At 42.2% G+C, this 24,140-nt stretch overlaps 3 protein-coding genes across 8 annotated transcripts in view; 2 read left to right on the forward strand and 1 right to left on the reverse strand.

The window, feature by feature from the left end:
• LOC110520143 (disintegrin and metalloproteinase domain-containing protein 23) overlaps positions 1 to 8,251 on the reverse strand; it is a 39,830-nt gene extending 31,579 nt beyond the window's left edge. For 3 of the 6 annotated variants that reach the window (XR_002472948.2, XR_002472947.2, XM_036974508.1), the window contains exons 1-4: positions 7,982 to 8,249; positions 6,894 to 7,120; positions 6,065 to 6,141; positions 896 to 959 (exon numbers count right to left, since the gene is read on the reverse strand). Coding sequence is in view for 4 of the 6 variants with exons in the window: in XM_036974508.1 (XP_036830403.1) it covers positions 896 to 959; positions 6,065 to 6,141; positions 6,894 to 7,120; positions 7,982 to 8,057 (444 nt within the window). In the remaining 2 variants the exon portion in view is untranslated. Of the gene's footprint in view, positions 1 to 895; positions 960 to 6,064; positions 6,142 to 6,893; positions 7,121 to 7,981 lie in introns of all 6 variants that reach the window. The other 3 variants (XM_021597246.2, XM_021597244.2, XM_036974503.1) reach the window with 2 other exon arrangements.
• Positions 8,252 to 11,313: 3,062 nt separating this feature from the next.
• Positions 11,314 to 14,661, forward strand: gpr1 (G protein-coupled receptor 1). The gene is made up of 3 exons (XM_021597247.2): positions 11,314 to 11,573; positions 12,208 to 12,326; positions 12,567 to 14,661. Exon 3 carries the CDS (start codon positions 12,586 to 12,588, stop codon positions 13,666 to 13,668), a length of 1,083 nt encoding a protein of 360 aa, XP_021452922.1. The 5' UTR covers positions 11,314 to 11,573; positions 12,208 to 12,326; positions 12,567 to 12,585; the 3' UTR covers positions 13,669 to 14,661.
• Positions 14,662 to 17,971: 3,310 nt separating this feature from the next.
• LOC110520148 (NADH-ubiquinone oxidoreductase 75 kDa subunit, mitochondrial) lies at positions 17,972 to 24,011 on the forward strand. The gene is made up of 19 exons (XM_021597253.2): positions 17,972 to 18,117; positions 18,674 to 18,750; positions 19,093 to 19,187; positions 19,314 to 19,421; positions 19,532 to 19,608; positions 19,714 to 19,795; positions 19,957 to 20,087; positions 20,205 to 20,390; positions 20,495 to 20,629; positions 20,720 to 20,834; positions 21,196 to 21,341; positions 21,440 to 21,568; positions 21,759 to 21,888; positions 21,986 to 22,146; positions 22,259 to 22,413; positions 22,547 to 22,722; positions 22,810 to 22,944; positions 23,175 to 23,247; positions 23,327 to 24,011. Exons 1-19 carry the CDS (start codon positions 18,104 to 18,106, stop codon positions 23,416 to 23,418), a joined length of 2,217 nt encoding a protein of 738 aa, XP_021452928.2. The 5' UTR covers positions 17,972 to 18,103; the 3' UTR covers positions 23,419 to 24,011.
• The last annotated feature ends 129 nt before the right edge of the window (positions 24,012 to 24,140 follow it).

Consider the following 24,140-nt stretch of genomic DNA (forward strand, 5'->3'; position numbering starts at 1 on the left):
CTCAATGGTCCACATCACTTTCCCTCTCCCTCATCTGTGACTCAGTTATCAACTAGGCCCAGGGTGAGCAGAGGACACTCTCTCTTTCACTCCTACCATCCCACACTGCATAGCTACTGCAGAGCACCAGCGTCTCTAGCTCCCCTGTCACGTGACCTGGGTTCCAGGCAGCCAGGCAGGCAGGCAGGCAGGCAGGCAGGCAGTCAGGCAGGAGAGACAGGAGGCTGCCGGGGAGCGGAGTGGAGCTGTGCTGAGTCAGCTAGCTCCACTGTGCCCAGCCCCTCTGCCTCAACCTGATTCAGCAACACCAGCAGCAGCGGTACAGTAACTAACACGGGCACACAGCAGCCAACTATCACATCTCTAGCCTCTTTTACCTCTCTCTTGCTAGCAGTCTATCCCTCCCTCCTTCCCTCGGTCTTTCTCTTACATCACTAAAACAGGTGCAAACAGCATCAGGGTGGATAAGATAAAGTGTAGTTATACTGATGATGGAGCACCATTGACTTGACGAGGTTAGCTAATGGTAATCAATAACAGCAATGTTAGGATACATCAAGACCAAGTGGATAAATAACATCAAAGTAGAAGTGTCAAAGTACCTCTGTACCATACAAGGCCATTTGATTTATTTTCATGTCTGTGAACCCCAGTGGTCCTGTCAACATAGTAGGGTGAATAGTTTGGATGTCTTTAAGCATTTTGCTGCATTTTGCTTTAACTCTCCACTTGTTCTTTGATTGCCCCTAACTAGCCACAGTTAAACAAAACAATACACCCTGTAACAGCTGCAGGCCCTGTACCTTCCACAGGGAACCAATTAGGCTCCTCTGAAAAAAGAGAGAACGAAAAACAGGTACCCAAACAGAGTGGGTGTTCTGGCTGGAGATGTTACCTTTGATAGAACAGGTTTACCCTCCTCATAGTGGATCTCCACATAATCCGACGACAACAAGTCACTAGGAAGTAAAAGGAGAAGGGCGTGGGTTAGTGACATGTTGTGTGTCTGTTGTGATGACCTGCTGCCCTAACCGTCTGGCTGTGGTCTGGCCCTGGTACTGTGACTTACATGGCGGTTTAGAGGAGTGCATCCGGTTAAACAGCTACATTCAACAATCACCACAAACCTTAGGTAATCCTCTTCAAAAACCCAACGTCAAGTACACCCACATGAACTTAAAATACACCCACACCATCTCACAGTTAAAAAGATAGCTTAAACGCTGAATACTGTGCAGCTATAAAAAGAGTAGGTAAGATGCTTCAGTTCGAATGAGGAGAGGGAGGGAGGGAAACATTATTTTTGTTAGGCTGCCAGGTGGTTGAGACAGTACAATAATATGTATAAGATACATACAGTATAATACAGCATAAATACACCAAGCTGCATACTCTGAAAGATTATGAAAGACAGTCAACACACAGTTGTGACAGACTGCTTCCAAAAACGGATACAGAATCCATCATAAAGCTGGCATTTAGTGAACAAACCAGGAGAAATGCTCTTTTGTAGTTCAAACCAATGTCAAATCTATTCTAACCTTTGAACAACATCTAGAGCAAGAGAACATCTAAAACAACTCATAATTCAAAATTGTATCATTATTTCAAAAACAAATACTTTTTCTAAAATGAGTAAGTACATTGATTAGAAAGAACATCCATAACAGGCAAAGAACATAGAAAGAACATCCATGACAGGCAAAGAACATAGAAAGAACATAGAAAGAACATCCATGACAAGCAAAGAACATAGAAAGAACATCCATGACAGGCAAATAACATAGAAAAACAGCCATGACAGGCAAAGAACATAGAAAAGCAGCCATGACAGGCAAATAACATAGAAAAACAGCCATGACAGGCAAATAACATAGAAAAGCAGCCATGACAGGCAAAGAACATAGAAAAACAGCCATGACAGGCAAAGAACATAGAAAAACAGCCATGACAGGCAAATAACATAGAAAAACAGCCATGACAGGCAAATAACATAGAAAAGCAACCATGACAGGCAAAGAACATAGAAAAACAGCCATGACAGGCAAAGAACATAGAAAAACAGCCATGACAGGCAAATAACATAGAAAAGCAACCATGACAGACAAAGAACATAGAAAAGCAACCATGACAGGCAAAGAACATAGAAAAACAGCCATGACAGGCAAAGAACATAGAAAAACAGCCATGACAGGCAAAGAACATAGAAAAGCAACCATGACAGACAAAGAACATAGAAAAGCAACCATGACAGGCAAATAACATAGAAAAGCAACCATGACAGACAAAGAACATAGAAAAGCAACCATGACAGGCAAAGAACATAGAAAAACAGCCATGACAGGCAAATAACATAGAAAAACAGCCATGACAGGTATGGCATTGATACAAGTAACTAAGAATATCATATCCCTTTTCAAAATGGTGTCAATGAAGCAAGACATGATAAATGATTGTGTGAGGCTTTTGCTTCACCTTGAGCACCACTGTCCTCCAGGCTGTTCCCACCGTCTGACTCAGCGAGCCATGTCACACCACACCGTTACACACACTCAATCTGTTAGCTGACGACTGACTTCAAGAGACTGACATTTCTGCCACAATGGCGCTTTTCGGGGCAACCTTGTAGATCTCATTCAAAACACCCTCCCACCCCTGGACATACAGCACCTTTTGCTGCAGAAAAGTAGAAAAAAAATACAAAAGAAGTGTCTTTGGAAATGTGCTGTACGTGTGTGACATTTTGGAGCGTTGCTCAGCGAGTGGGCTGGAAGTGCTGTGCACAGTTGGGTGTAGAGAGAGAGAGAGAGAGAGAGAGAGAGAGAGAGAGAGAGAGAGAGAGAAAGAAAGAGAAAGAGAGAGAGAGAGAGAGAGAGAGAGAGAGAGAGAGAGAGAGAGAGAGAGAGAAAGAAAGAGAAAGAGAGAGAGAGAGAGAGAGAGCGAGAGAGAGAGAGAGAGAGAGAGAGAGAGAGAGAAAGAAAGAAAGAAAGAAAGAGAAAGAGAGAGAGAGAGAGAGAGAGAGAGTCAAAGCACCAGTGCAGTGTCTGTGAGAGATTCCTGAGTGAGGGGCTATTTTTAGCTTGACGTATGAGGCAGGGAGAGGAGAGTGTGCCACAGCACTGTGAGTGTGTGTGTGAATGTCTGTGTACGTGAGAGAAAATGTGTGTATGTGTGCGTGCATACATGTATGTGTGAGACAGAGACAGAGTGTGTGTGTGTGTGTGTATGAGTGAGTGGGGAAGAGAGAGAGAGAGAGAAAGTGCGTGGAGGGGAGAGAGGGGAGAGTGCGGCATTGCAGAGTGTGGAGGGCTGGAGCAGTGGAACGTGAGTGTACCGAAGTGTGTGTATGTGTGTGTGTATGTGTGTGTGTAGAGAAGGGAGGCCGGAGAAGTACATGTCGCAATGTGTAATGTGCAGTGTGTGTGTATGAGAGTGTTTATGTGTTTGGGGCCAAGGAGTCCTACCCTGAGGTATTTGAGTACACAGGAGACTGAGTTACACAATGCAGTGGTAGAGGAGAGGGGAAAGACCAGAAACTGCAGGAGGTTCTGGGGCCTGGCGAAAGACCAGCTCCAGCCCAAATCCCCCATTGACACATGATGCTGTCATTGCTTTCGCCCTGGCACATGGAAATAATCAGTCTGCTCCTAATTGAATAGTGATGCTCAGGGAAAGGGAGGACAAGACATACTGTACTGCAGCCCAGACCACTGCATGACTGAATCAGCCCCAGATCAATGCCAATTAAAACACAGAGATATTATGAGACCAGTAGATACCCAATCTAAACCTACATTAAACCATCTGCATATAGGTTTTCCATGAAAACTATATAGGTTTTGACATTGAAATGACAATAAAACACAGTTCACTGTTAAAGGGATACCTTGGGATTTGGGCAATAAGATCCTTTATCTACTGCCTCAGAGTCAGATGAACTTATCAATACCATTTATATATATATATATATATTTTTTTTTTACCTTTATTTAACCAGGCAAGTCAGTTAAGAACAAATTCTAATTTACAATGACGGCCTAGAAACAGTGGGTTAACTGCCTGTTCAGGGGCAGATCGACAGATTTGTACCTTGTCAGCTCGGCGGCTTGAACTTGCAACCTTCCGGTTACTAGTCCAACACTCTAACCACTAGGCTACTCTGCGTGCAGTTTGAAGGAAGTTGCTAACTAGCGCTAGCGCAATTGCTAAATAGTGTTAGTGCTAGTCTAAGGGTATCTGCTAGCAGCAGACTTCCAGTTATTGTGCTAACGGCTAGCAGATACCCATAGACTTCCAGTCATTGCGCTAGTGGCTAGCAGATACCCATAGACTTCCAGTCATTGCGCTAATGGTAGTTAGCATTGGCTCGCAAAACTACCTTAAACTTCCTTCATACTGGACAGAGATACATAAAATGGTATCCACAAGTTCATCTGACTCTGGGGAAGTAGAAAAATCCTGAAGTATCCCTTTAAGAATAGTCAACTCTATTATGCTGAAAATATGTTCTCCAGGTGCAGAAGTAAGATGAACAGCGAGCAGTACAAGTTGCACCCATTGGCAGGTTGCAGACCTATCTATATTTAGATCAGCATTCTCACAGCTACAACAGTGAGCAGAATTCATCCTACCCATAGACACAGACTAAAAAGACCTGCACCAAAAAGTCACACTCACATAATACTCACAATCAATGAAAACAACATAGGATCTGGTCACAAAGAACATCTTCTCTTCACTTCCGCAAGGTTACTTATTGTGTAATTATTGTCTGATCAAAAACACATTTTCTCTTGATTAAATGCTATTGTTCAAAGCCTGACTGTTGGGACTGAGAGTAACAGGAAAACTAGTTTGTGTTGTGAGGCCAGGAGAAGTTATCAGGTCAGGGACAGGGCACCGACCCCTCATGTCTCCACATGCTTCCTGCTGTAGTTTATTGTGTGTGTGTGTGTGTGTGTGTGTGTGTGTGTATCATCCCACCTCCTCTGACAGCATTGGTCACCATGACCACTTCCCCCACCCCCTACCTTCCTACACATGGTCACCAAACCACACTACCTTCAAAGGTCAATGCCAAGAGTCTCCATGCTTCCCCATACCTATATTCTTCCCTCCATGCTTCCACATACCTATATTCTTCCCTCCATGCTTCCCCATACCTATATTCTTCCCTCCATGCTTCCCCATACCTATATTCTTCCCTCCATGCTTCCCCATACCTATATTCTTCCCTCCATGCTTCCCCATACCTATATCCTTCCCTCCATGCTTCCCCATACCTATATTCTTCCCTCCATGCTTCCCCATACCTATATTCTTCCCTCCATACTTCCCCATACCTATATTCTTCCCTCCATGCTTCCCCATACCTATATTCAAAGACAATGCATTTGCCAGGCTCTTATATGAGTGCTCATTTAGCTCTAGGATATTATAATCAGCCCACAAAATAATGTATGTTCACGGTCATAGGAGCTAATGTTCTTCACGTGACAGCTCTGAGAAGACTGATGGTGGACACAACATGAGGTCTACCATTGATGAGACACACAGGCAGTCTCTGTCAAGAGGTCCTGTTCAATCACCATAGCAAAGACTCATGAGGCCCTGCATTAACCTGACCAATAGTACACCTCATTACTAGTGAGGAAAATCACTTACAACTCCCTTGGAATCATGGGGACCTGTCACTTTGATTTAAAGATGACCCATCCAGCCCCACATGGTGCTCTCCGTATCAATGAGTCTAGCACGGCGGCCCTGCAGAACGTGGCTAATGTTGTGACCATGACCTTGATAACAGAAATTGTAGTTGGATGTGTTCCACACACTGGATCTGGATCAAAATGGAAGACTGTTCAGAAAATGACTCCTTATGTTTATGATAAAATGACCTCTCTGCTGTAAACCATGAAATAACAAGAGCTGGGCAACACCCAAATGCCTATATCCATCACTGTTAGCTAATACCCATGCCTATTTCAAAAGCTAAAAGATCAGCCTGCTAACCAAACAGTATTGAGTAAGAGAAGCAAGGTATGAAGTAGACAAAAACACTTACTTGTTTAACGTTAGGTCCAGTACAAATCTGGAGCCAAAGGCCTCTAACTGGAAACTGGCTTGAGCAAGGTGGACCGCCTGTGGGAGAGAGAATGTTAAGCACATCACAGGTCCTTGTTTTTAGTGTTTATCAGGTTGATTTATTTTCTAATTGTAGGTTTATTGAGAGAATGGATGCCATTGGTAAGACTAGTTATACCACTATAAAAATGAAATGTATTATTATTATTAATAGTTATATAATTACAATCTTATTTCTATGGTTATTTAATTGAGAAAATGTAACTGTAATGACTGTAAGGAATGTCATGCCAACTTCACTGCCGAGCCAAGTTAAGTAACTCCCCTGCATATCAAGTAAAATAGGGCATCACCCTCATAACATGGGAGAGGAGGGGAGGATAGAGCGAGACAATGCTCTCATTGATGATTCCTTCTATCATTTAAATCAAACTATACCCATTCATCCGTTTACTTTATCCAGTGTGCCAACATGGACAAGTGTACTGCCATTGGCAAGCATAACCACCACTGCACTCCAATAGGTTCAGGTAGCGGCAGGTAGCCTAGCGGTTAGAGCGTTGAGCCACTAACCGAAAGGTTGCTGGGTTAAAATCCCTGAGCTGACAAGGTAAAAATAAGTTGTTCTGCCCCTGAGCAAGGCAGTTAACCCACTGTTCCCCGGGTGCTGAAGACATGGATGTTGATTATGGCAGCCCTCTCTGATTCAGAGGGGTTAAATGTGGAAGACGCATTCAGTTCCACAACTGACTAGGTATCCCCCTTTCCCCAATAGGATAACAATCCCAAGTTCTGACCAGAAGCCGTACCTGGTCATGACCCTCTGTGACCTGGCTCCTAGCCCGGGTGTCCAGGTCATGGTAGGTGCTCTCTGAGTCCTCGTTCAGGTAGTAGATGAGCCGAGAGGGGTAGGTGATCACATGCTCAGCCGCACGGTGACTTGTGTTGCCTGTGGCCGCTGCTGCAGTTGCCTCTCGCTCCGACAATAATGACACTGCGTCCCTCTCCACCACCTCATTCTCTCCTCCTTGAGAAACTGCAGAAGAGGAGATACCATACGAGCATGACAGTCAGTCTATACTCTGCATAGCCCCAACATAAGGAAGCCTGTCAATCATAATCTAATCATGTAAACAATTGCTGCTACTGCAGGAAGTGATTATGACTTCACCATTCCTCCAGGACACAATTGAGAGAGTTAAGTGTATAATGTTGTGTATTAGTACCATTAGAGTATGGCAGTAAACTATGACATTCCTTTTTCAAGGTCTACCTAAAAATAATTATATGGGGATTCCCATGAACAATTCAATACAAATGTACATAAACTCAAAATAGTGTTAAATTGCATTACAAAAACCTATATTTGAAATATAAATTGAATATGACAGACTGGGTAGGCTTCTTCATGTTGTTATGCTGAATATTATTATACTAATGAAAATATAGCAGTTCAATTCATAATTAAATTAGCGCTTAATATAATAAAGGAGTGCCTTGTTAAGGTCAACATTAAGGTAAACTGCAACAGCAGTTTATAAAGGTGTTTTGATCTTTGAGGTACTAATAATTAGACACAATTGTACAGCTAAAACGAGTTCATCTTAAACATTTGTCTCAGGTTAACTTAGCTATATTTCATGTTCATAAACCTGAACAAAAGATGCTGAGGTGCTTTCGTCTGCCCCGTCTCTCACCGTCACTTAAAAGGGCTCGGCATATTAAATTGTCCTCCGGACACAGACAGATCCGTCCCAAAATAGAAACAGCATAGCGAGAAAAAACAACATATCTATCATAAATATCAGATAATGACACAAAGAAGCATGCGAGTTATTAAATGTAACTGATACCGTTATGAAGGGACAGGATTGGGCTAAGATTATGCAGTACATACCAATTGCCGCTATGGATGGATGGAGCCAGGACGCAAGAATGCTCACGAGCAAATTTGCCAGAAATATCAAATGCATGATTCATATTTGATATCTGAAATATCTTTATATCAACACGTCAACGCAGTAATTAGCTGGCGGCCCATTATTGCAGGGAAGATGTCGTTTACGGGTAATTCTTCATGTATCCAGTCAGTGGGGGAGAGGACTCCTGCAGCAACGGGCGGAGGGGGAGGGGGAGGGGGGGCGAATGGAAGGCGGTGGCCAGCCACTCGAATTCAACGAGCAGACTCCTCCTGATTCTGCATCCGCGCAAGTGCGGAGTCTGCCACAATTCAACACAAGTCCACCCTTTGCCCGCGCGCACATAGCACAGGCTCGTGCATGAGCCTTAAAGTAGCCTACATGCAGGTGATAGAGAGCCCGGGTCATCTGTTTAAACTGCATCACATCCGTGCTGCAATTATGTGCTCTGTCTATAGTGTATGAGGGCATACCTATTCTGATTCACACTCTATTTTACATGGTCCACAGTAAATGGTGAGAAGTTTTGTGATGTGGTGGTCTTTGTATTTAGAAGGCTGATTAGTATTTTACTGTATTCTGCACCACAGTGTTTGTCTCTGTCTAAACTCAAATTGGTAAGCATCATAACAGTTGGAGAGCTATTTTGATGAGAATGATTTCATTGTTTTGTTAATCATCTTGGTTTTCCCTTAAAAAATGTTAGTCTATTAGAACGCAGCAAAATGAGTGGGAGTGTTGTTGACATTAATATTTTCGTCATTTAGCAGATGCTCTCCAGAGCAACTTACAGGAGCAATTGGGGTTAAATGCCTTGCTCAAGGGCACATCAACAGATTTGTCACCTAGTCGGCTCGGCAATTCAAACCAGCGACCGTTTTGGTAACTGGCCCAATAGGCTACCTGCTTGACCGAAGTCTATAGACCAGCATTTCCCAAACTCAGTCCTCGGGACTCCAAGGGGTGCCCGCTTTGTTTTTTGCCCTAACATTACATAGCTGGTTCAAATGATCAAAGCTTGATGATTAGTTGATTATTTGAATCAGCTGTGTAGTGATCGGGCAAAAAACAAAATGTCCAGCCATTGGGGTCCTTCGGGCCTAGTTTTGGAAACCCTGCTATAGACTAACCTAAATGGGGTACACTGTAATAAATTACTCTTTGGATCAACCTAAAAATAACTACATCAACTGGTTGCAAGTAAATGAGTTAGGCGTTCTCAATTTTTTTAAATGACATTAGTTGAAACTAGATATGTGATTCAATGCCTGTTCAACTGTTATATTTGATTATTAACTAACCTATATTTCAAGTTGCAACCTATGTCAACTTACTTTGGTTAAACCTAATAAATAGCATACATACAATATACTGTATACAACCAGTTTACCGTAGTTACTTTTACACTTCAGAATTACCCATCCACATTTCTTAAATTAGGTTACAAGTAATTAAATACATTTCCTGTTAATCAAGATATTATGTTGGTTCCATAACATGAAATATTGATTCCAAACACTTTCTTTACATAAGACTTCCACATGAACTTGTTACAATACTGTAACCAAATGGTGACCATGTCATCAATAGTAACCTTTCCATGATCTTTAGTATTACAATACACAAATATAAACTGAATTTATAATCAAGAAAAAAAACAGAACAAATTTTCTGGAATGACATTCACTCTCACGGGTGGCCAAAAATAACTAACTTAAAGCCCCCCCCCCCCCCCCCCCCCCCCCCTAGACCACGCCTTCAACTCTTATGATAGCTGCCATCGCTAAATTGCACCCACCATATGCAATGCGAATGCAGATGAGGCGTTTCATTCAATTTAAAAAATCACATCGATCTTTCAAATTCTTTATTTGATTTCAGACAAATATAATAAAATAGGTTGAACTGAGCAAAGCTTAATTTTGGATCATACCTATCAGACAAATTACTTCAGATGAGAAAGTGCCATCCCACTTCTTACAGCGGTAGAATCTGTCTTGGGCAATTCTGTGTGATACAGATAGGATCTATATCACATAAAGATCACACAAAATTGCCCAAGACAGATCCTAGTTACTATCGGAGTTAGTGGGAGAGTATGTCTGCTTCACTAAGGCTGCGTTGCTGTGTTTTAAATATTTCATAAAGCTTTGCGTATCCTTTGCATAACACATGGCACCTCCAGATTTCATGGCCATCTCACTCTTTTAAGCAGTCAATAAAATCCACACAGAGAGCTGCACTTCAATCATGATTTTAAGGTAGTGCCCAGTATGTCCAGTTCAAATAATGTATCCAACCGTGTGTAATTCCATATAGGGTATTACACACGGTCACATTCATTGCTTTACTTTATCCCTATGCTCTTACAACTAGTGTATGAAGGTAGGCCCTACCCTCTTTTTACAAATACCCTTAAATGTAGGCATTTTAGAGGGCACCATCTCTGCATTTTGCTGCCGTAGGCTATTAGTGTCCATCCTTCCAGTAAGACCCTCCTTAGCACTTAGTATCCTCCAGGAGGATTGTTTGTCAGGCCTACTCATGTGTGCCTGGCAACGACTGGCAGGCCTCTTGATCAAATCTATGATTGTTGCGCAAGCGTACGCACACACACACACAAACAGACACACTCTCAGTATTTTACACACACACACACACACACACTGTCCCCCTATCGGTCCTGCAGGATCTGACAGCTCCTCCCTCTGGGTTAAATGGGTGGGATGGTCAGCTAGGGTCGCTTGGCAGAGCCTGTTTTGTTATTTTAAGAGGCAAAGAGTGGTAAAAGTAAGCAGTTTTTCACATGAATTACTTCTTTGAGGGATTTCATTTGCAGTTTTTTTTTGGTATGCTGAGGATTTACATTTCCTAACTTATACTTGACATCAAATCTAATATCTGCACAAGATGATAATCATATATGCTCAGAGATTGTAAAAACAATAGATTAATGCAATATAATGGATTCCTGAAGACCAGGGTTACTCTAAACATGACATTTTGTGTTACTGATTTAGACTTGCTCTGTATATTTTTCAGATGTTCTTTTTAAATACCATACACTGCAGTAAATCATGCTTACTATAGGCTTACTGGTGCTTGGAACTTCTGAGATTGAATTGCCAGTGGTCAGGCAGTCAGAAATCTATAAGTAATGGAATGTTTAATATAAGTAATTTGGCGATTATTCTCTTAAACAAGGCATTCCTTTCCTCCCCATGCCAGGACCCCAAGTTTTCCTCATTCCTATACAGTGCAAGTGATGCGTCAGTGGACGCGCCCACTTGGACACGGACCCAACTCTCCAGTATTTATTAAGGTGTAACGGGTTTACGCACAGACTCTAACGAGGATACTCGAACACAAACGATACTCCAACCCCAGTAATAACATAGGGATGGAGTTTGGAATTTCATTAAGACGTATCACTCAGTGAGACATTTGTAAAACAGTGAGGGTTACCATAGAGGTAGCCTAACTCTTTTATGCTGCTTTAACTCTGAAAGTTTTCGTTTGGGTGATTTCGATTCCGAGACGGTTGGCGGGACATGGACAAGCGACTGGGAGGTATGTCGACTAGAAGGCTTTCATGGGTGTTGGATAACGCATAAGAAAATGGATAGCAATCGCAAAATATCAAGATGCAGTTTTTTCTGATAATTCAGACTGACCTTAACACTACTTATTAAATAGTTATATGTATATAGAACATACATCACGAACGTATATGTTAACAGTAGTTTCATAACTCAAGTACTGTATAATGTGGCAAATTATTTTAAAACAAAACATATTTTAATTATGCCTACAGTTAAATTCTGTTGTCATTGTGTTTTAGCTTTTGAGTTTTACTACTGTTGCCTTCAGTTTATCTGACCATAGACCTTTAAGGCCAAAGTTAGACTGAAGAGACTGTGTTGTCTGCAATTTTGTGGGTTGGAGGTCCGTTTGTACTGAAGAAAATATTGTGTTTAAGGGTCACATAAGTTTACTTTGAGGCCCGGAAGAAGCAGATAAGCAGGATCTAGTCATGATTTATCAATTTAACACTGTGTGTGTGTGTGTGTGTGTGTGTGTGTGTGTGTGTGTGTGTGTGTGTGTGTGTGTGTGTGTGTGCGCACGCTTTTGTGTGTGTGAAGGGTGTGGGCACTCCATCTACCCTCTTTTTCATGTCGGCTCACTAATGATGATACTCTTCCAGGATAAGGACCCAGCTGTAATTAAATCTCACTTTTCAAACAACTGGAGGAACTGTGACCAGGACACTAACAAAAGCACATTTGGGGTAAAAAACAAGTGCAGGGACATTTGCAGTACCAGGTGAGAAGCCACGATGTAAAAACATAATGGGCTACTAATGACAACAATATCTCTTTTGCACATCTGCATGTTGTATTGTACCTCGATAATTAAACACATTGTGTTAACATGTTATCAACGTGAGTAATTACAGGGCGACTACAGAAGTACAAGAGCAACTTAATGCAATTTACATTTTAACGGACAAAACAAATAACACATGTTGAAGGAGTGCATCTTATTTATTTTTCTCTCTTACAGAGGTAGTAGCGCTGCAGTAATGGAAGAATCATCGGAAGAATATGACAATTACACCTATGATTATCTGGAGTATGGAGACTTGGAAAAAGAAAAAGGTGGATACTCTCAGAAGGAGGCTATGCACATCCTATCAGTTATCATATACAGTATTTCCTTCGTGCTCGGTGTCACTGGAAATGGAATAGTCATATGGGTCACGGCATTTAAAAGCAAACGGACAGTGAACAGTATATGGTTGCTGAACATGGCTATCGCAGATTTTGTGTTTGTGCTCTTTTTGCCCTTCTCCATCGATTATGTTCTTCGAGACTTCCACTGGTCCTTTGGGCTGGTCATGTGTAAACTCAACTCGTTTGTGTCTGTGATGAACATGTACGCCAGTGTGCTCTTCCTCATGATTCTCAGTCTAGACAGGTATGTCTCATTGGTCCACCTTAGCTGGTCTCAGAGGTGTCGCACTATACGGCGAGCCTGGATCGTGTGTGGCTGTGTGTGGGGGGTGTCTGCTCTACTGAGCCACCCTACTCTGATATTCCGTGACACTATGCACATATATGGCAGGGTGGTGTGCTTCAACAACTTCGATGTCCAGGATGGACATACAGCTGCTGTGAGACATATCACGCTGGTGGCAGTTCGTACAGCAGTGGGCTTCTTACTGCCCTTCAGTGCCATCTGCGTGACTGGAATTCTCCTGGGAATCAAAGTCCACCAGTCTGAAGATTCTGTACGCCTCTCCAGCTTCTCTAAAACAGTTTCCGCTGTCATTCTGGCCTTCTTTTTTTGCTGGGCACCGTTCCATACTTTTAGTTTAATGGAGCTTTCCATGCACTCTTCAATGTTTCTACATACTGTTCTGAAGACAGGCTTTCCTCTTGCTACTAGCTTAGCCTTTTTCAACAGCTGTGTCAACCCTCTCCTCTACATGTTGGTGGGCAAGAAGGTTCGCCAGCTCCTGAAGCGCTCGTGTCTGGACATCACAAAGAGTTATCTGCGGGAGCTCAGCCAGTCCATCTCTGCAACTGAGTCGGTGACTGTGGCAGACGTCGGTCCTTCAGACATCCCTCCACCAGAGGAGCCCACAGAATCATCAACTGTATGATTATAATGCAGTACATCCTAAACTCACAGTTACCTGTAAACAGAAATCAACAAGAGCTGCTATTTTACCTTTGAGAGCCAGCCTGACCATTATTTTACCAGATGTGACTTATTTTATATTCTACTTCAGTGTAACATTTCTGCTTGTTGTTTCAGTTGGCTATTTCCAAGCAAGCAATTACTCAAAGTGCCAACTTCTGTTGACTGTAAATTGCCCTCAGTGGAAAACCTGAGTAAAGTCTTGCACTAAAAGTATAACTTGCACAGGAAAAAAGAGGTAACTTTAATGGTTTAAAAAAATAATCTGATCCTAATTACCCCAAAAACAAACAGGAAAGGGGGCCAACCATCCCCACAGCCTCTGGAACAGGAATTATTAGAAGCAGATCTACCATTTTCATAAACACTTTGTATTTAGATTTCGATCTTTAAACAAATCCAAGTTGGGAATTTGCAAATCTCCGTAGGCCTTTTCTTTCCCTTAGGAATATATTACATTGAAAAGGTATGTTTTCCTTTCTAAGCTAATTTCCTGTTACAGTGTTCTCTGTTATTATACACTATAAAAAATGCTGGGTTAAAAACATCCCAATGTGGGTAAATATTGGACAGAACACATGTTGGGTTATTTTGACCCAGCCAGTTGGGTCACAAACAACCTATTGTTTTCTTTAAAAGAGAAAGGTTGGGTTGTTGATGCTATGATCCACCGGGTCAGACCAGAAGACTGGAGGCGTGACTTAGTAGGGGTGTGGTTTTTAGATAGTTATTTTTGGCCACCTGTGAGGGCAAATGTCATTCCGATTAATCTGTTCTGTTTTCTTGTCATCACCTGTTAAGGTTGAGCATTGACACTTTTCAAATCAAATCCAATTTTATGAGTCACATGCACAGAATACAACAGTTGTAGACCTTACCGTCAAAGGCTTACTCACAAGCCCTTAACTGACAGTGCAGTTCAAGAAATAGAGTTGAGAAAATATTTACTAAATAAAATAAAATAATTAAAAGTAACACAATAAAATAACAATAACAAGGCTATATACAGGGGGTACCGGTACCGAGTCAATGTGCAGGGGTAGAGGTTAGTTGAGGTAATTTGTACAAGTAGGTATAGTGGCTATGCATAGATAATAAACAGAGAGTAGCAGCAGTGTTAAACAAAGGGGCTTTGCCCCAGTCATGTATAGGGCCATACGCACTACCCTCTTTAGCACCTTACGGTTGGATGCCGAACAGTTACCATACCAGCCGGTGATGCAACCGGTCAAGATTATCTCGATGGTGCAGCTGTAGAAAGTTCTGAGGATCTGGGGACCCATGCCTAATCTTTTCAGTCTCCTGAGGGGGAAAGGTGTTGTCGTGCCATCTTCACGACTGTCTTGGTGTGTTTGGACCATGATAGTTTGCTGGTGATGTGGACCCCAAGAAACTTGAAACTCTCGACTCGCTCCACTACAGCCACATATATGTGAATGGGGGTGAGTTCTGCCCTCCTTTTCCTGTAGTCCACGATCAGCTCCTTTGTCTTGCTCACGTTGAGGGAGAGGTTGTTGTCCTGGCACCACACTGCCAGGTCTCTGACATCCTCCCTATAGGCTGTCTCATCATTGTCGGTGATCAGGCCTACTGTTGTGTCGTCAGCAAACTTAATGATGGTGTTAGAGTCATGCTTGACCACGCAGTCATGGGTGAACAGGGAGTACAGGAGGGGAATAAGCACGCACTCCTGAGGGGCCCAAGTATTGAGGATCAGAGTGGCAGATGTGTTGTTGCCTACCCTTATCATCTGGGGGTGGCCTGTCAGGACATCCAGGATCCATCTGCAGAGGGAGGTGTTTAGTCCCAGAGTCCTTAGTTTAGTGATGAGCTTTGTGGGCACTATGGTGTTGAACGCTGAGATGTAGTCATTGAACAGCATTCTCACATAGGTTTTCCTTTTGTCCAGGTGGGAAAGGGCAGTGTGGAGTGCAATTGAGATTGCACAATCTGTGGATCTGTTGGGGCGGTATGTGAATTGGAGTGGGTCTAGGATTTCTGGGATGGTGTGGTTGGTGTGAGCCATGACCGGCCTTTCAAATCACTTCATGGCTACCAACGTGAGTGCTACGGGGCGGTAGTCAATTAGGCAGGTTACCTTCGCTTTCTGGGATACAGGGACTATTCACTTCCATGCTGGGTTGACTCAGCAGATGTGTTTTTAATTTAATCCGTAGGTTATTTTCAAGAGGCATGGCTTTCATGAGAGTAAATGTCATTCCTGTTCATCATGTTATATTTGGTAAACTTATAATATAGACATTCCTTTAATATTTTTTGAATATGAAATTAATAACAGTATTTAACTATCCCAACATTGGGATATGCATCAGCGCTTGAACAACTTAATTTATTAAGCTACAAAAGTGTCACTACTCAACCTGAAGATATACAATAAAACAGAACAGATTAACCAGAATTTAAAAAAAATAGTATTTTAATTTTATTTAACCTTTATTTAACCAGGTAGGCTAGTTGAGAACAAGTTCTCATTTACAACATATACTCTCGTGGGTGGCCAAAAATAGCTATATAAAATCCACGCCCCTACTAAGCCACGCTTCCAGTTTTCTGATCTGACCCGGGTTTTTAACCCAGCATTTTTTCGAGTGTATGGCTGGTGTACACAAGAGCCAAATTCTATTTGGCCTTTATTTCCTCCTCAAATTATAATAAGTCTATAAATGAATCACCTATGTTTACATTACATTTTCAAATAGTATTCACATTGCTTTCACTGTGTGGGAATTTGCAATCTATGAGGGAAATTTGAAATGCAATTTATTTGTTAATTCTAATATATTTGAGTCAAAGGAATACACAATAAATCCAATCCCTTATCTTTATTGGTAGTGTGCTTAAATATTTATTGCATCTGTTATAAGGAAGCAGTGCCAGAAGTGCTGCTATATAGAGTGGTGCTCAATCTCCAGGGAACTAACAGGATATTGCCTGTAACCTCATTAAGGTTAGAGTACACTGAGGATGGAATAAACATACCACATGCATAGTTGATCAAAGAAGAATACACAAGAAGACGTGAACATCTAATACACATTCAATTATAGCTAGAGAGTGTGTTGCCACTCTCCACTCTCAAATATGTGGATTTCCAATATATCACTTAATCCTAACTGCTGTCTTCCTGAAGTTCAGTCCTGTTGTTTTCAATGTAAATGTTATTGGTAAACAAACCCAGATGAGTTGAGATTGGTTGGGTAATGTGGTCCACATCTGGAACCATGGCCTGAGGAAACATCAACTGTATCATTGTTGTATTAATCACCCCATGTCTTCTGCCAATATCTTGACACAACACTTGGAATAGTGGGCTATTGACATTTGATTCAGATTAATTGATTAGGCAAATGAGGGGTGTTGTTGAAAAATAATCTGGAATGAATGAAACCAGATTGTGATTTTTGGACACCTAATTGGGGATTTAAACTGAATAGAGATAGGAATGAAAAGCCATTTTATAGTCAATTGCATCTCAGGGAAGCAAATCCAGGTGCATGTCATGGATGGAAATTAATTGCTCAGCCAGGGAGAATGTCTGAAGTTCTCACATCACATGCAAAGAAATCAGTAGACTAGTTTACTACTAATTACAGATTTATAAAAGACTAGTAGTTCAGCTACTACTAATTTACAGATTGGGAAATACTCATATAATTTATTTGTATTTATTTATTTTTATTGAACCTTTATTTCATTCTGCAAGTCAGTTAAGAACAAATTCTTATTTACAATGATGGCCTGCCACAAGGCAAAAGGCCTCCTGTGTGGACGTGGGCTGGGATTAAAAATAAATGTAATTAAAATATAGGACAAAACACACATCAGGACAAGAGAGACAACACTACATAATGAGAGACCTAAAACAACAACATAGCATGGTAGCAACACATGGCAACACAACACACAACACGTAGCAACACAACATGACAACAACATGGTAGCAACAATGTTTTTTGTTGAGAGGCTGTCTTCACTTTTTTAGGTACTGAATGCATCCCCATAGAGATATGGTAATGTATGACCAGATTGCAACATTATTAGGCTAGATTAGGGTGATGCTTTCAAGACAACTGGGAATTTGGAAAAGAACGAGGTCAAAGCATGACGTCGGTTTTTTTCAGGTTGGAAAGTCGGGGCTCTAGAAATATGCCCGCGTTTCCAACTTGGAATTTCTTGTTGGATGACCGTTCAAAACGATTTTTCCAAATCGGAGCACTTTTTTTCCCTGAGTTCCCAGTTGTCTTGAACGCACTGAAGTCGGAGAATTCCGAGTTCCCAGTTGTTTTGAACGCGACATATATTACGGGAATGACCTAATCGTGTCGCATTTGAATAGAGAAAGTGCGCAGTCAGTGGTGTCCATTGGGGTACTGCCGATGCTAGTGGCAAGGTAAGGACTTGCAATAACTGCTCTCGTGTTTACATTTTAAATGTATAAGAGGAGTGTGATATTTGAAGGTGTTTTGAAATCCATCATGTCTAGTTTAGGTCAAAGCACCATGAAGTGCGACGGTTGTAAAAATAGATAGCTAACGTTAGCGTTTAGTATAGATGGGTCATGGCCATAGTAAAATAAAGGATCAGTGTTGTCAGGGATAGCAGTTATGCATTTGCAAGCTGTTGTTTTCTTATCACAAATATGCAACTGCTATGTAGCTTTACAAATAAATATGCGAATGATTACCTTATAGCTAATGTTAGCTAGCCATTTACACAGCTAACGTTAATCTTTTTATTCCTGTCTAATCTAAGCAGAGACGAGTTAATGCCAAATGCATCATTTGCGTAATTAGCGTATGTCTGAACACACAAGCAATCTTTATACACAAATATCAGGTGATGCTGCTTGCTAATATGGAAGTGATTGCACTTTCTAAATGGCAAGTAAAGTTGATGAAATGACATTTTTAGTTGGCTATTTTACCTGTACATATTTTCGTTTTCAGCATGTTGCGTCTACCTGCGGTGAGTCGCGCTCTCGGAGTCGCTCACTCTACAGGGAGCGTGGCAATCACAAAAAATGGTAGGCCTCATAAATTTACCAATACATGAAGGAATAAGAGGTGAACAATTCGTATGGCACAGGTGCCCATGTTGTCCTTGTTACTTTATTCTGCTCACGGATTATCTGCAGGATAACAGAATTGTCTGGAATGGTGATATCCGATCTGCTCAGTTTAGTGCAGGTGGTTTGTTAAAATTGCATTTTATTGTGATGGTGCACTACATAATTCATTAGTTCAATTTGAAATTGGGATAATAAAGTCTATGCCATTGTGTGAAATACAAAGAGTAAGATGGAGGGTGGTTTTTGATACAAGGGTGTAGACTGTTTAATAAAACATTTAAAAAAATGTGTTTATAGTTCACAACGCAGCTACAGCAGCAGCCAGTAACCTGGTGGAGGTATTTGTGGATGGGAAGCCACTCATGGTGGAACCAGGAACCACAGTGCTGCAGGTAGTGGGGGCTCTAATCACTGATATTTGACAAATACTTGACTCTAGAATATAATGTCTTGTCAGATGTTTATACAGAGTAACTGCTTTGGCAATTACTTTAGACTTGATTGATATCTTGTTTTAGGCATGTGAAAAGGTGGGAGTGCAGATTCCTCGCTTCTGTTACCATGAGCGCCTGTCAGTTGCAGGGAACTGTCGGATGTGTCTCGTGGAGATTGAGAAAGCTCCAAAGGTATGTTCTTATGGGTGATTGAAGCTTTTAAATTGGCTGGCGTGTACTTGTACCCTTGTTTATGGTGTACACTCTTATTCTAATATCAACACAAGCACATCTCTTTACAGCCAGTGGCAGCATGTGCCATGCCAGTCATGAAGGGTTGGAACATTTTAACTGACTCTGACAAAACAAGGAAGGCTAGGTAGGAAGAATCACCTGCAAACACATCATCCCTTTGCATTACCTTCTTGTTTGGTAATCATCACCAGTACTATAGCATTTCTTTTTTTTAACCCTCTTCTGGTAGAGAGGGTGTGATGGAGTTCCTGTTGGCCAATCACCCTTTAGACTGTCCAATCTGTGACCAGGGGGGAGAATGTGACCTTCAGGTAAAAAAATATGTCATCATTGTTTCCTAGAACTTCTAAATCTCCTCTTGAAGAGGATAGTAATGATGATGATTCAACAAGTGGAAGGAACTGGTAATGAGGTTTTTGGACTTTTGGACTTGTAAAAGTAACATGTTTTTGCAATTGTGTGCTGACTGCAGGACCAGTCCATGCAGTTTGGCAGTGACCGGAGCCGCTTCTTGGAGAGCAAGAGAGCTGTGGAGGACAAGAACATTGGTCCCCTCATCAAGACCATCATGACCCGCTGTATCCAGTGCACCCGATGTGTCCGGTGAGTCAGACTAGTAATCACGGTCCACCTTGGAAGGATTAATTATACTAATAATTACAAATCATTTCAAAAGGGGACCGCTATCTATGTGCTAAATAATGTTTTCCATCTTTGCAGCTTTGCCAGTGAGATTGCAGGTGTGGAGGATCTGGGAACCACTGGAAGGGGCAATGACTTGCAAATTGGCACTTATGTGGAGAAGATGTTCATGTCGGAGCTGTCTGGGAATGTAATTGACATATGCCCTGTGGGAGCACTGACTTCCAAGCCGTATGCCTTCACTTCCCGACCCTGGGAGACCAGGTATGTGCATTACAGTATGTTGTTTTGAATACAATACAAGCCAGCTCTTGAAATGGTGGTACATAGACCTTGTTGGTTATCAACAAACCTTTCTCTCCTCACAGGAAGACTGAATCCATTGACGTGCTGGATGCGGTGGGCAGCAACATCGTAGTGAGCACACGGGGTGGTGAGGTCATGAGGATTCTGCCCCGTCTCCACGAGGACATCAATGAGGAGTGGATCTCAGATAAGACCAGGTAAGCTGAGGACCAGCTCATGTCAAATCCACACTGCTTTGCCTTGTCTGTCTGAATTAACAGTGAACTCATTCTCTCCCTCGATGGCAGGTTTGCCTACGATGGGCTGAAGCGGCAGCGCCTCACTCAGCCCATGGTGAAGGATGCGTCTGGACAGCTGGTGGCCACTTCCTGGGAGGATGTGTTGACTAGAGTGGCTGGGGTGGTATGTGATATTTGTGGCATATTGAACATTTCTGTTTACAGTCGGACCTTCCTCCATGGTATGTGGGCGGGGCACAATTGGCCCGGCGTCGTCTGGGTTTGGCCGGTGTAGGCCGTCATTGTAAATAAGAATTTGTTCTTAACTGACATGCCTAGTTAAATAAAAGTTCAATTAAAAACCATTTTTTAAATGTTTATAAACAACGAGAGAACAGTTTTTCCACAGTGTCTCATGACCTGAGATGTAGCATGATCTGTTGTGATTCATGCATTTCCATGTTGATGTTGTTGTGTTTGTGTGCAAGTCTTTTTAATGGTGTGTAGACATGAGTAGCCTATTACATCAGTGTTTACTTTTGCAGTTGCAAGGAGCCCAAGGCACCAGTGTAGCGGCCATTGTAGGAGGGATGGTGGATGCAGAGGCTCTAATCGCCCTGAAAGACATGCTGAACCGCTTGAATAGTGACAGCCTATGTACTGAGGAGATCTTCCCCATGGCTGGGGCTGGGTAAGGCAAGGCTGAGCCTGAGGGGAATACAGTGGTACAGAGCTAGTTAAGATAAGACCTCAGTGGAACGTTCCTGATTTGGGTTCTATTTACTATAGTTCTGACCTGCGCTCAAACTACCTACTGAATTCCCGCATCGCTGGCATTGAAGAGGCTGATTTGCTGCTCCTAGTTGGCACCAACCCACGCTATGAGGCACCACTTTTCAACGCACGCATCAGGAAAAGGTATAGCTGGGATGGGATTTAAGTGCTGACAAAAATCACTGGCATCTCAATTAGCATGTAAACTGTCAGAGCTGTGTGCAGCATCCAGCTCCTGATTTACGCACTCTCTTTAAGTGGAAACTATAAATCTGAAACATGTTTACACCATTGAGATGACTGGTATGCATGCTTCATGTTGTACCCTGGGTAGTTGGCTTCATAACGAGCTGCAGGTAGCCTTGGTGGGGCAGGAGGTGGACTTGACCTACACATACGATCACCTTGGGGAGTCTGCTAAGGTCCTGCAGGAAATAGCTTCTGGGACCCACCCCTTCTCTAAGGTAGGCATGTATTATTTACAGGTCTCTCATGGTCGGCCACTAAGTGCTGTCATTGAGAATTTGCTACATCAACAGTTATTTAAAATCTCGTTCCCAGGTTCTTGCCAAGGCAAAGCGTCCTGTTGTGGTGTTGGGCAGTGGTTCCCTGCAGAGAGAGGATGGGGGCGCAATACACGCAGCAGTGTCTACCATTGCTCAGAATGCCCGTGTCAGCAGTGGAGTGGAGGAAAGCTGGAAGGTTCTCAATGTGCTTCACAGGTAATAACTACTACTGTACTTGATCTCACATTTAGATTGATGTAGAATTTGTTTTTATTAGTTTTCACAGCAAATTCCCTATTTTTTTTTTGTTGTCTGTTTCTTACTACAGGGTGGCCAGTCAAGTAGCTGCGTTGGATCTTGGGTACAAGCCAGGCGTGGAGGCCATCAGGAAGAATCCGCCCAAAGTCCTGTTCCTCCTTGGGGCCGATGCTGGCTGCATCACCCGCCAAGACCTGGCAAAGGACAGCTTCATCATTTATCAGGGTCAGCAAAGCTCCTCCACAACAGAGACATAACACCAATTTTAGGTGTAAAGAATTTCAACAATAATATCCATGATCTTTAAGTGAGTCTTGCACCAGACTGAATGTCGTTTTTGTTCCATAACTCTACACAGGGCACCATGGAGACGCTGGGGCGACGATGGCTGACATCATTCTCCCTGGAGCAGCGTACACAGAGAAATGTAGCACCTATGTGAACACTGAGGGGCGCGCCCAACAGACTAGGCTGGCTGTGACTGCTCCAGGCATGGCCAGGGAGGACTGGAAGATCATCCGCGCCATATCTGAGGTAAACTACTGGTTCACCGCACTTATCAGTCAGTGAATGTGTTCAGTAGCAATTTCATGACGTAACTGTGTTGGCGTTTTTCTATAGCTTGCTGGACTGACACTGTCCTATGAGACCATGGATGAGGTGCGTGACAGATTGGCGGAGGTTTCACCCAGCCTGGTGCGCTATGATGACGTGGAGGAGGCTAACTATTTTAAGCAGGCAAATGAACTGGCCAAGGTCAGTTGTAACACTATATATAGTACACCCACACAAATGCCTCTGTCTTCCCTGGAACTCCCTAAAGAATATTGTTAGTGCTCTTCTTAGGAAGTAGGAAAAATATTTGGCCTGAGGAAAACCTCTCCTATGAACATGTTATTTTTACATTTTTAAACACACTCGTGCCTCGTGTCTGCTCCCTATGGTTAATTAGGTTGTAAACTAATGGTCTCTGTCTTCTCCCTCAGGCTGTGAATCAGACCATCCTCACAGAGCCTCTGGTTCCTCCACAGCTCACTGTTCGAGACTTTTACATGACAGGTGAGACAGGCCTACTGACTCTGTCTTTTCTTTACCACTGTATGTGAATGTTGTGTTAAAATCTCTCACTTCTCCACAGATCCTATCAGCAGAGCCTCCCAGACAATGGCTAAGTGTGTGAAGGCTGTAACAGAAGGAGCCCAAGCTATAGAGGAACCATCCATATGCTGAAGCTCTGTTTTCAGGGTCATTCCTCTCTAAATGTAACATGTCTATCCAACTCTCACATACTTGCAGAAATAACCATTAGGCCTACATATATCCATAGACATATCCATAGATATGTACAGTGTCATTGTAATAGATGCCTGTTCAACTCTCACACACCTATAGAAATCATTTGCACACCTACAAAAATATACAAATGTATGTCATGAAGTCAATGCAATAGATGCAGTACCTCATACAATTCTCACTTTAACAACAGCTGTGGCACATCCATAGAAACATATTTATTATGCAGTAAAGTTATTGTAATAGATGCCTATTCCATTCCTAACTATAGACACAACTTCCTACACGCACAACTTCCTATGCTATAGTATACACACAACTTCCTCATACCCTTAATGACCAAATGCAGTACAAGCACCTTTCAGTCTTCCAGCTGACAATGGCATAGATCATTTATTTCCTCTATGTATATTACCTTACCACTGTGAATTGTGTATAGATTGTATTTTCCCCAATGATTGAGAATACGCTGCTTTGTAGATAATGTATACAAGAGTACGTGTAATAAATCTATTTTTCTTCATTTAGTAGTCAATGGTAAAGCACAAACTCTTCTTAATTTTTGGAGATGGAGCCTGAATAGAGCCATTGGTCAGCACAATCTTATCACATTGGAATGTCTTATGTACCACTGTAGCACAGTTTATATCGGTGATCAC

Source organism: Oncorhynchus mykiss, chromosome 3 (assembly GCF_013265735.2).
Source record: "Oncorhynchus mykiss isolate Arlee chromosome 3, USDA_OmykA_1.1, whole genome shotgun sequence".
Classification (NCBI taxonomy): domain Eukaryota; kingdom Metazoa; phylum Chordata; class Actinopteri; order Salmoniformes; family Salmonidae; genus Oncorhynchus; species Oncorhynchus mykiss.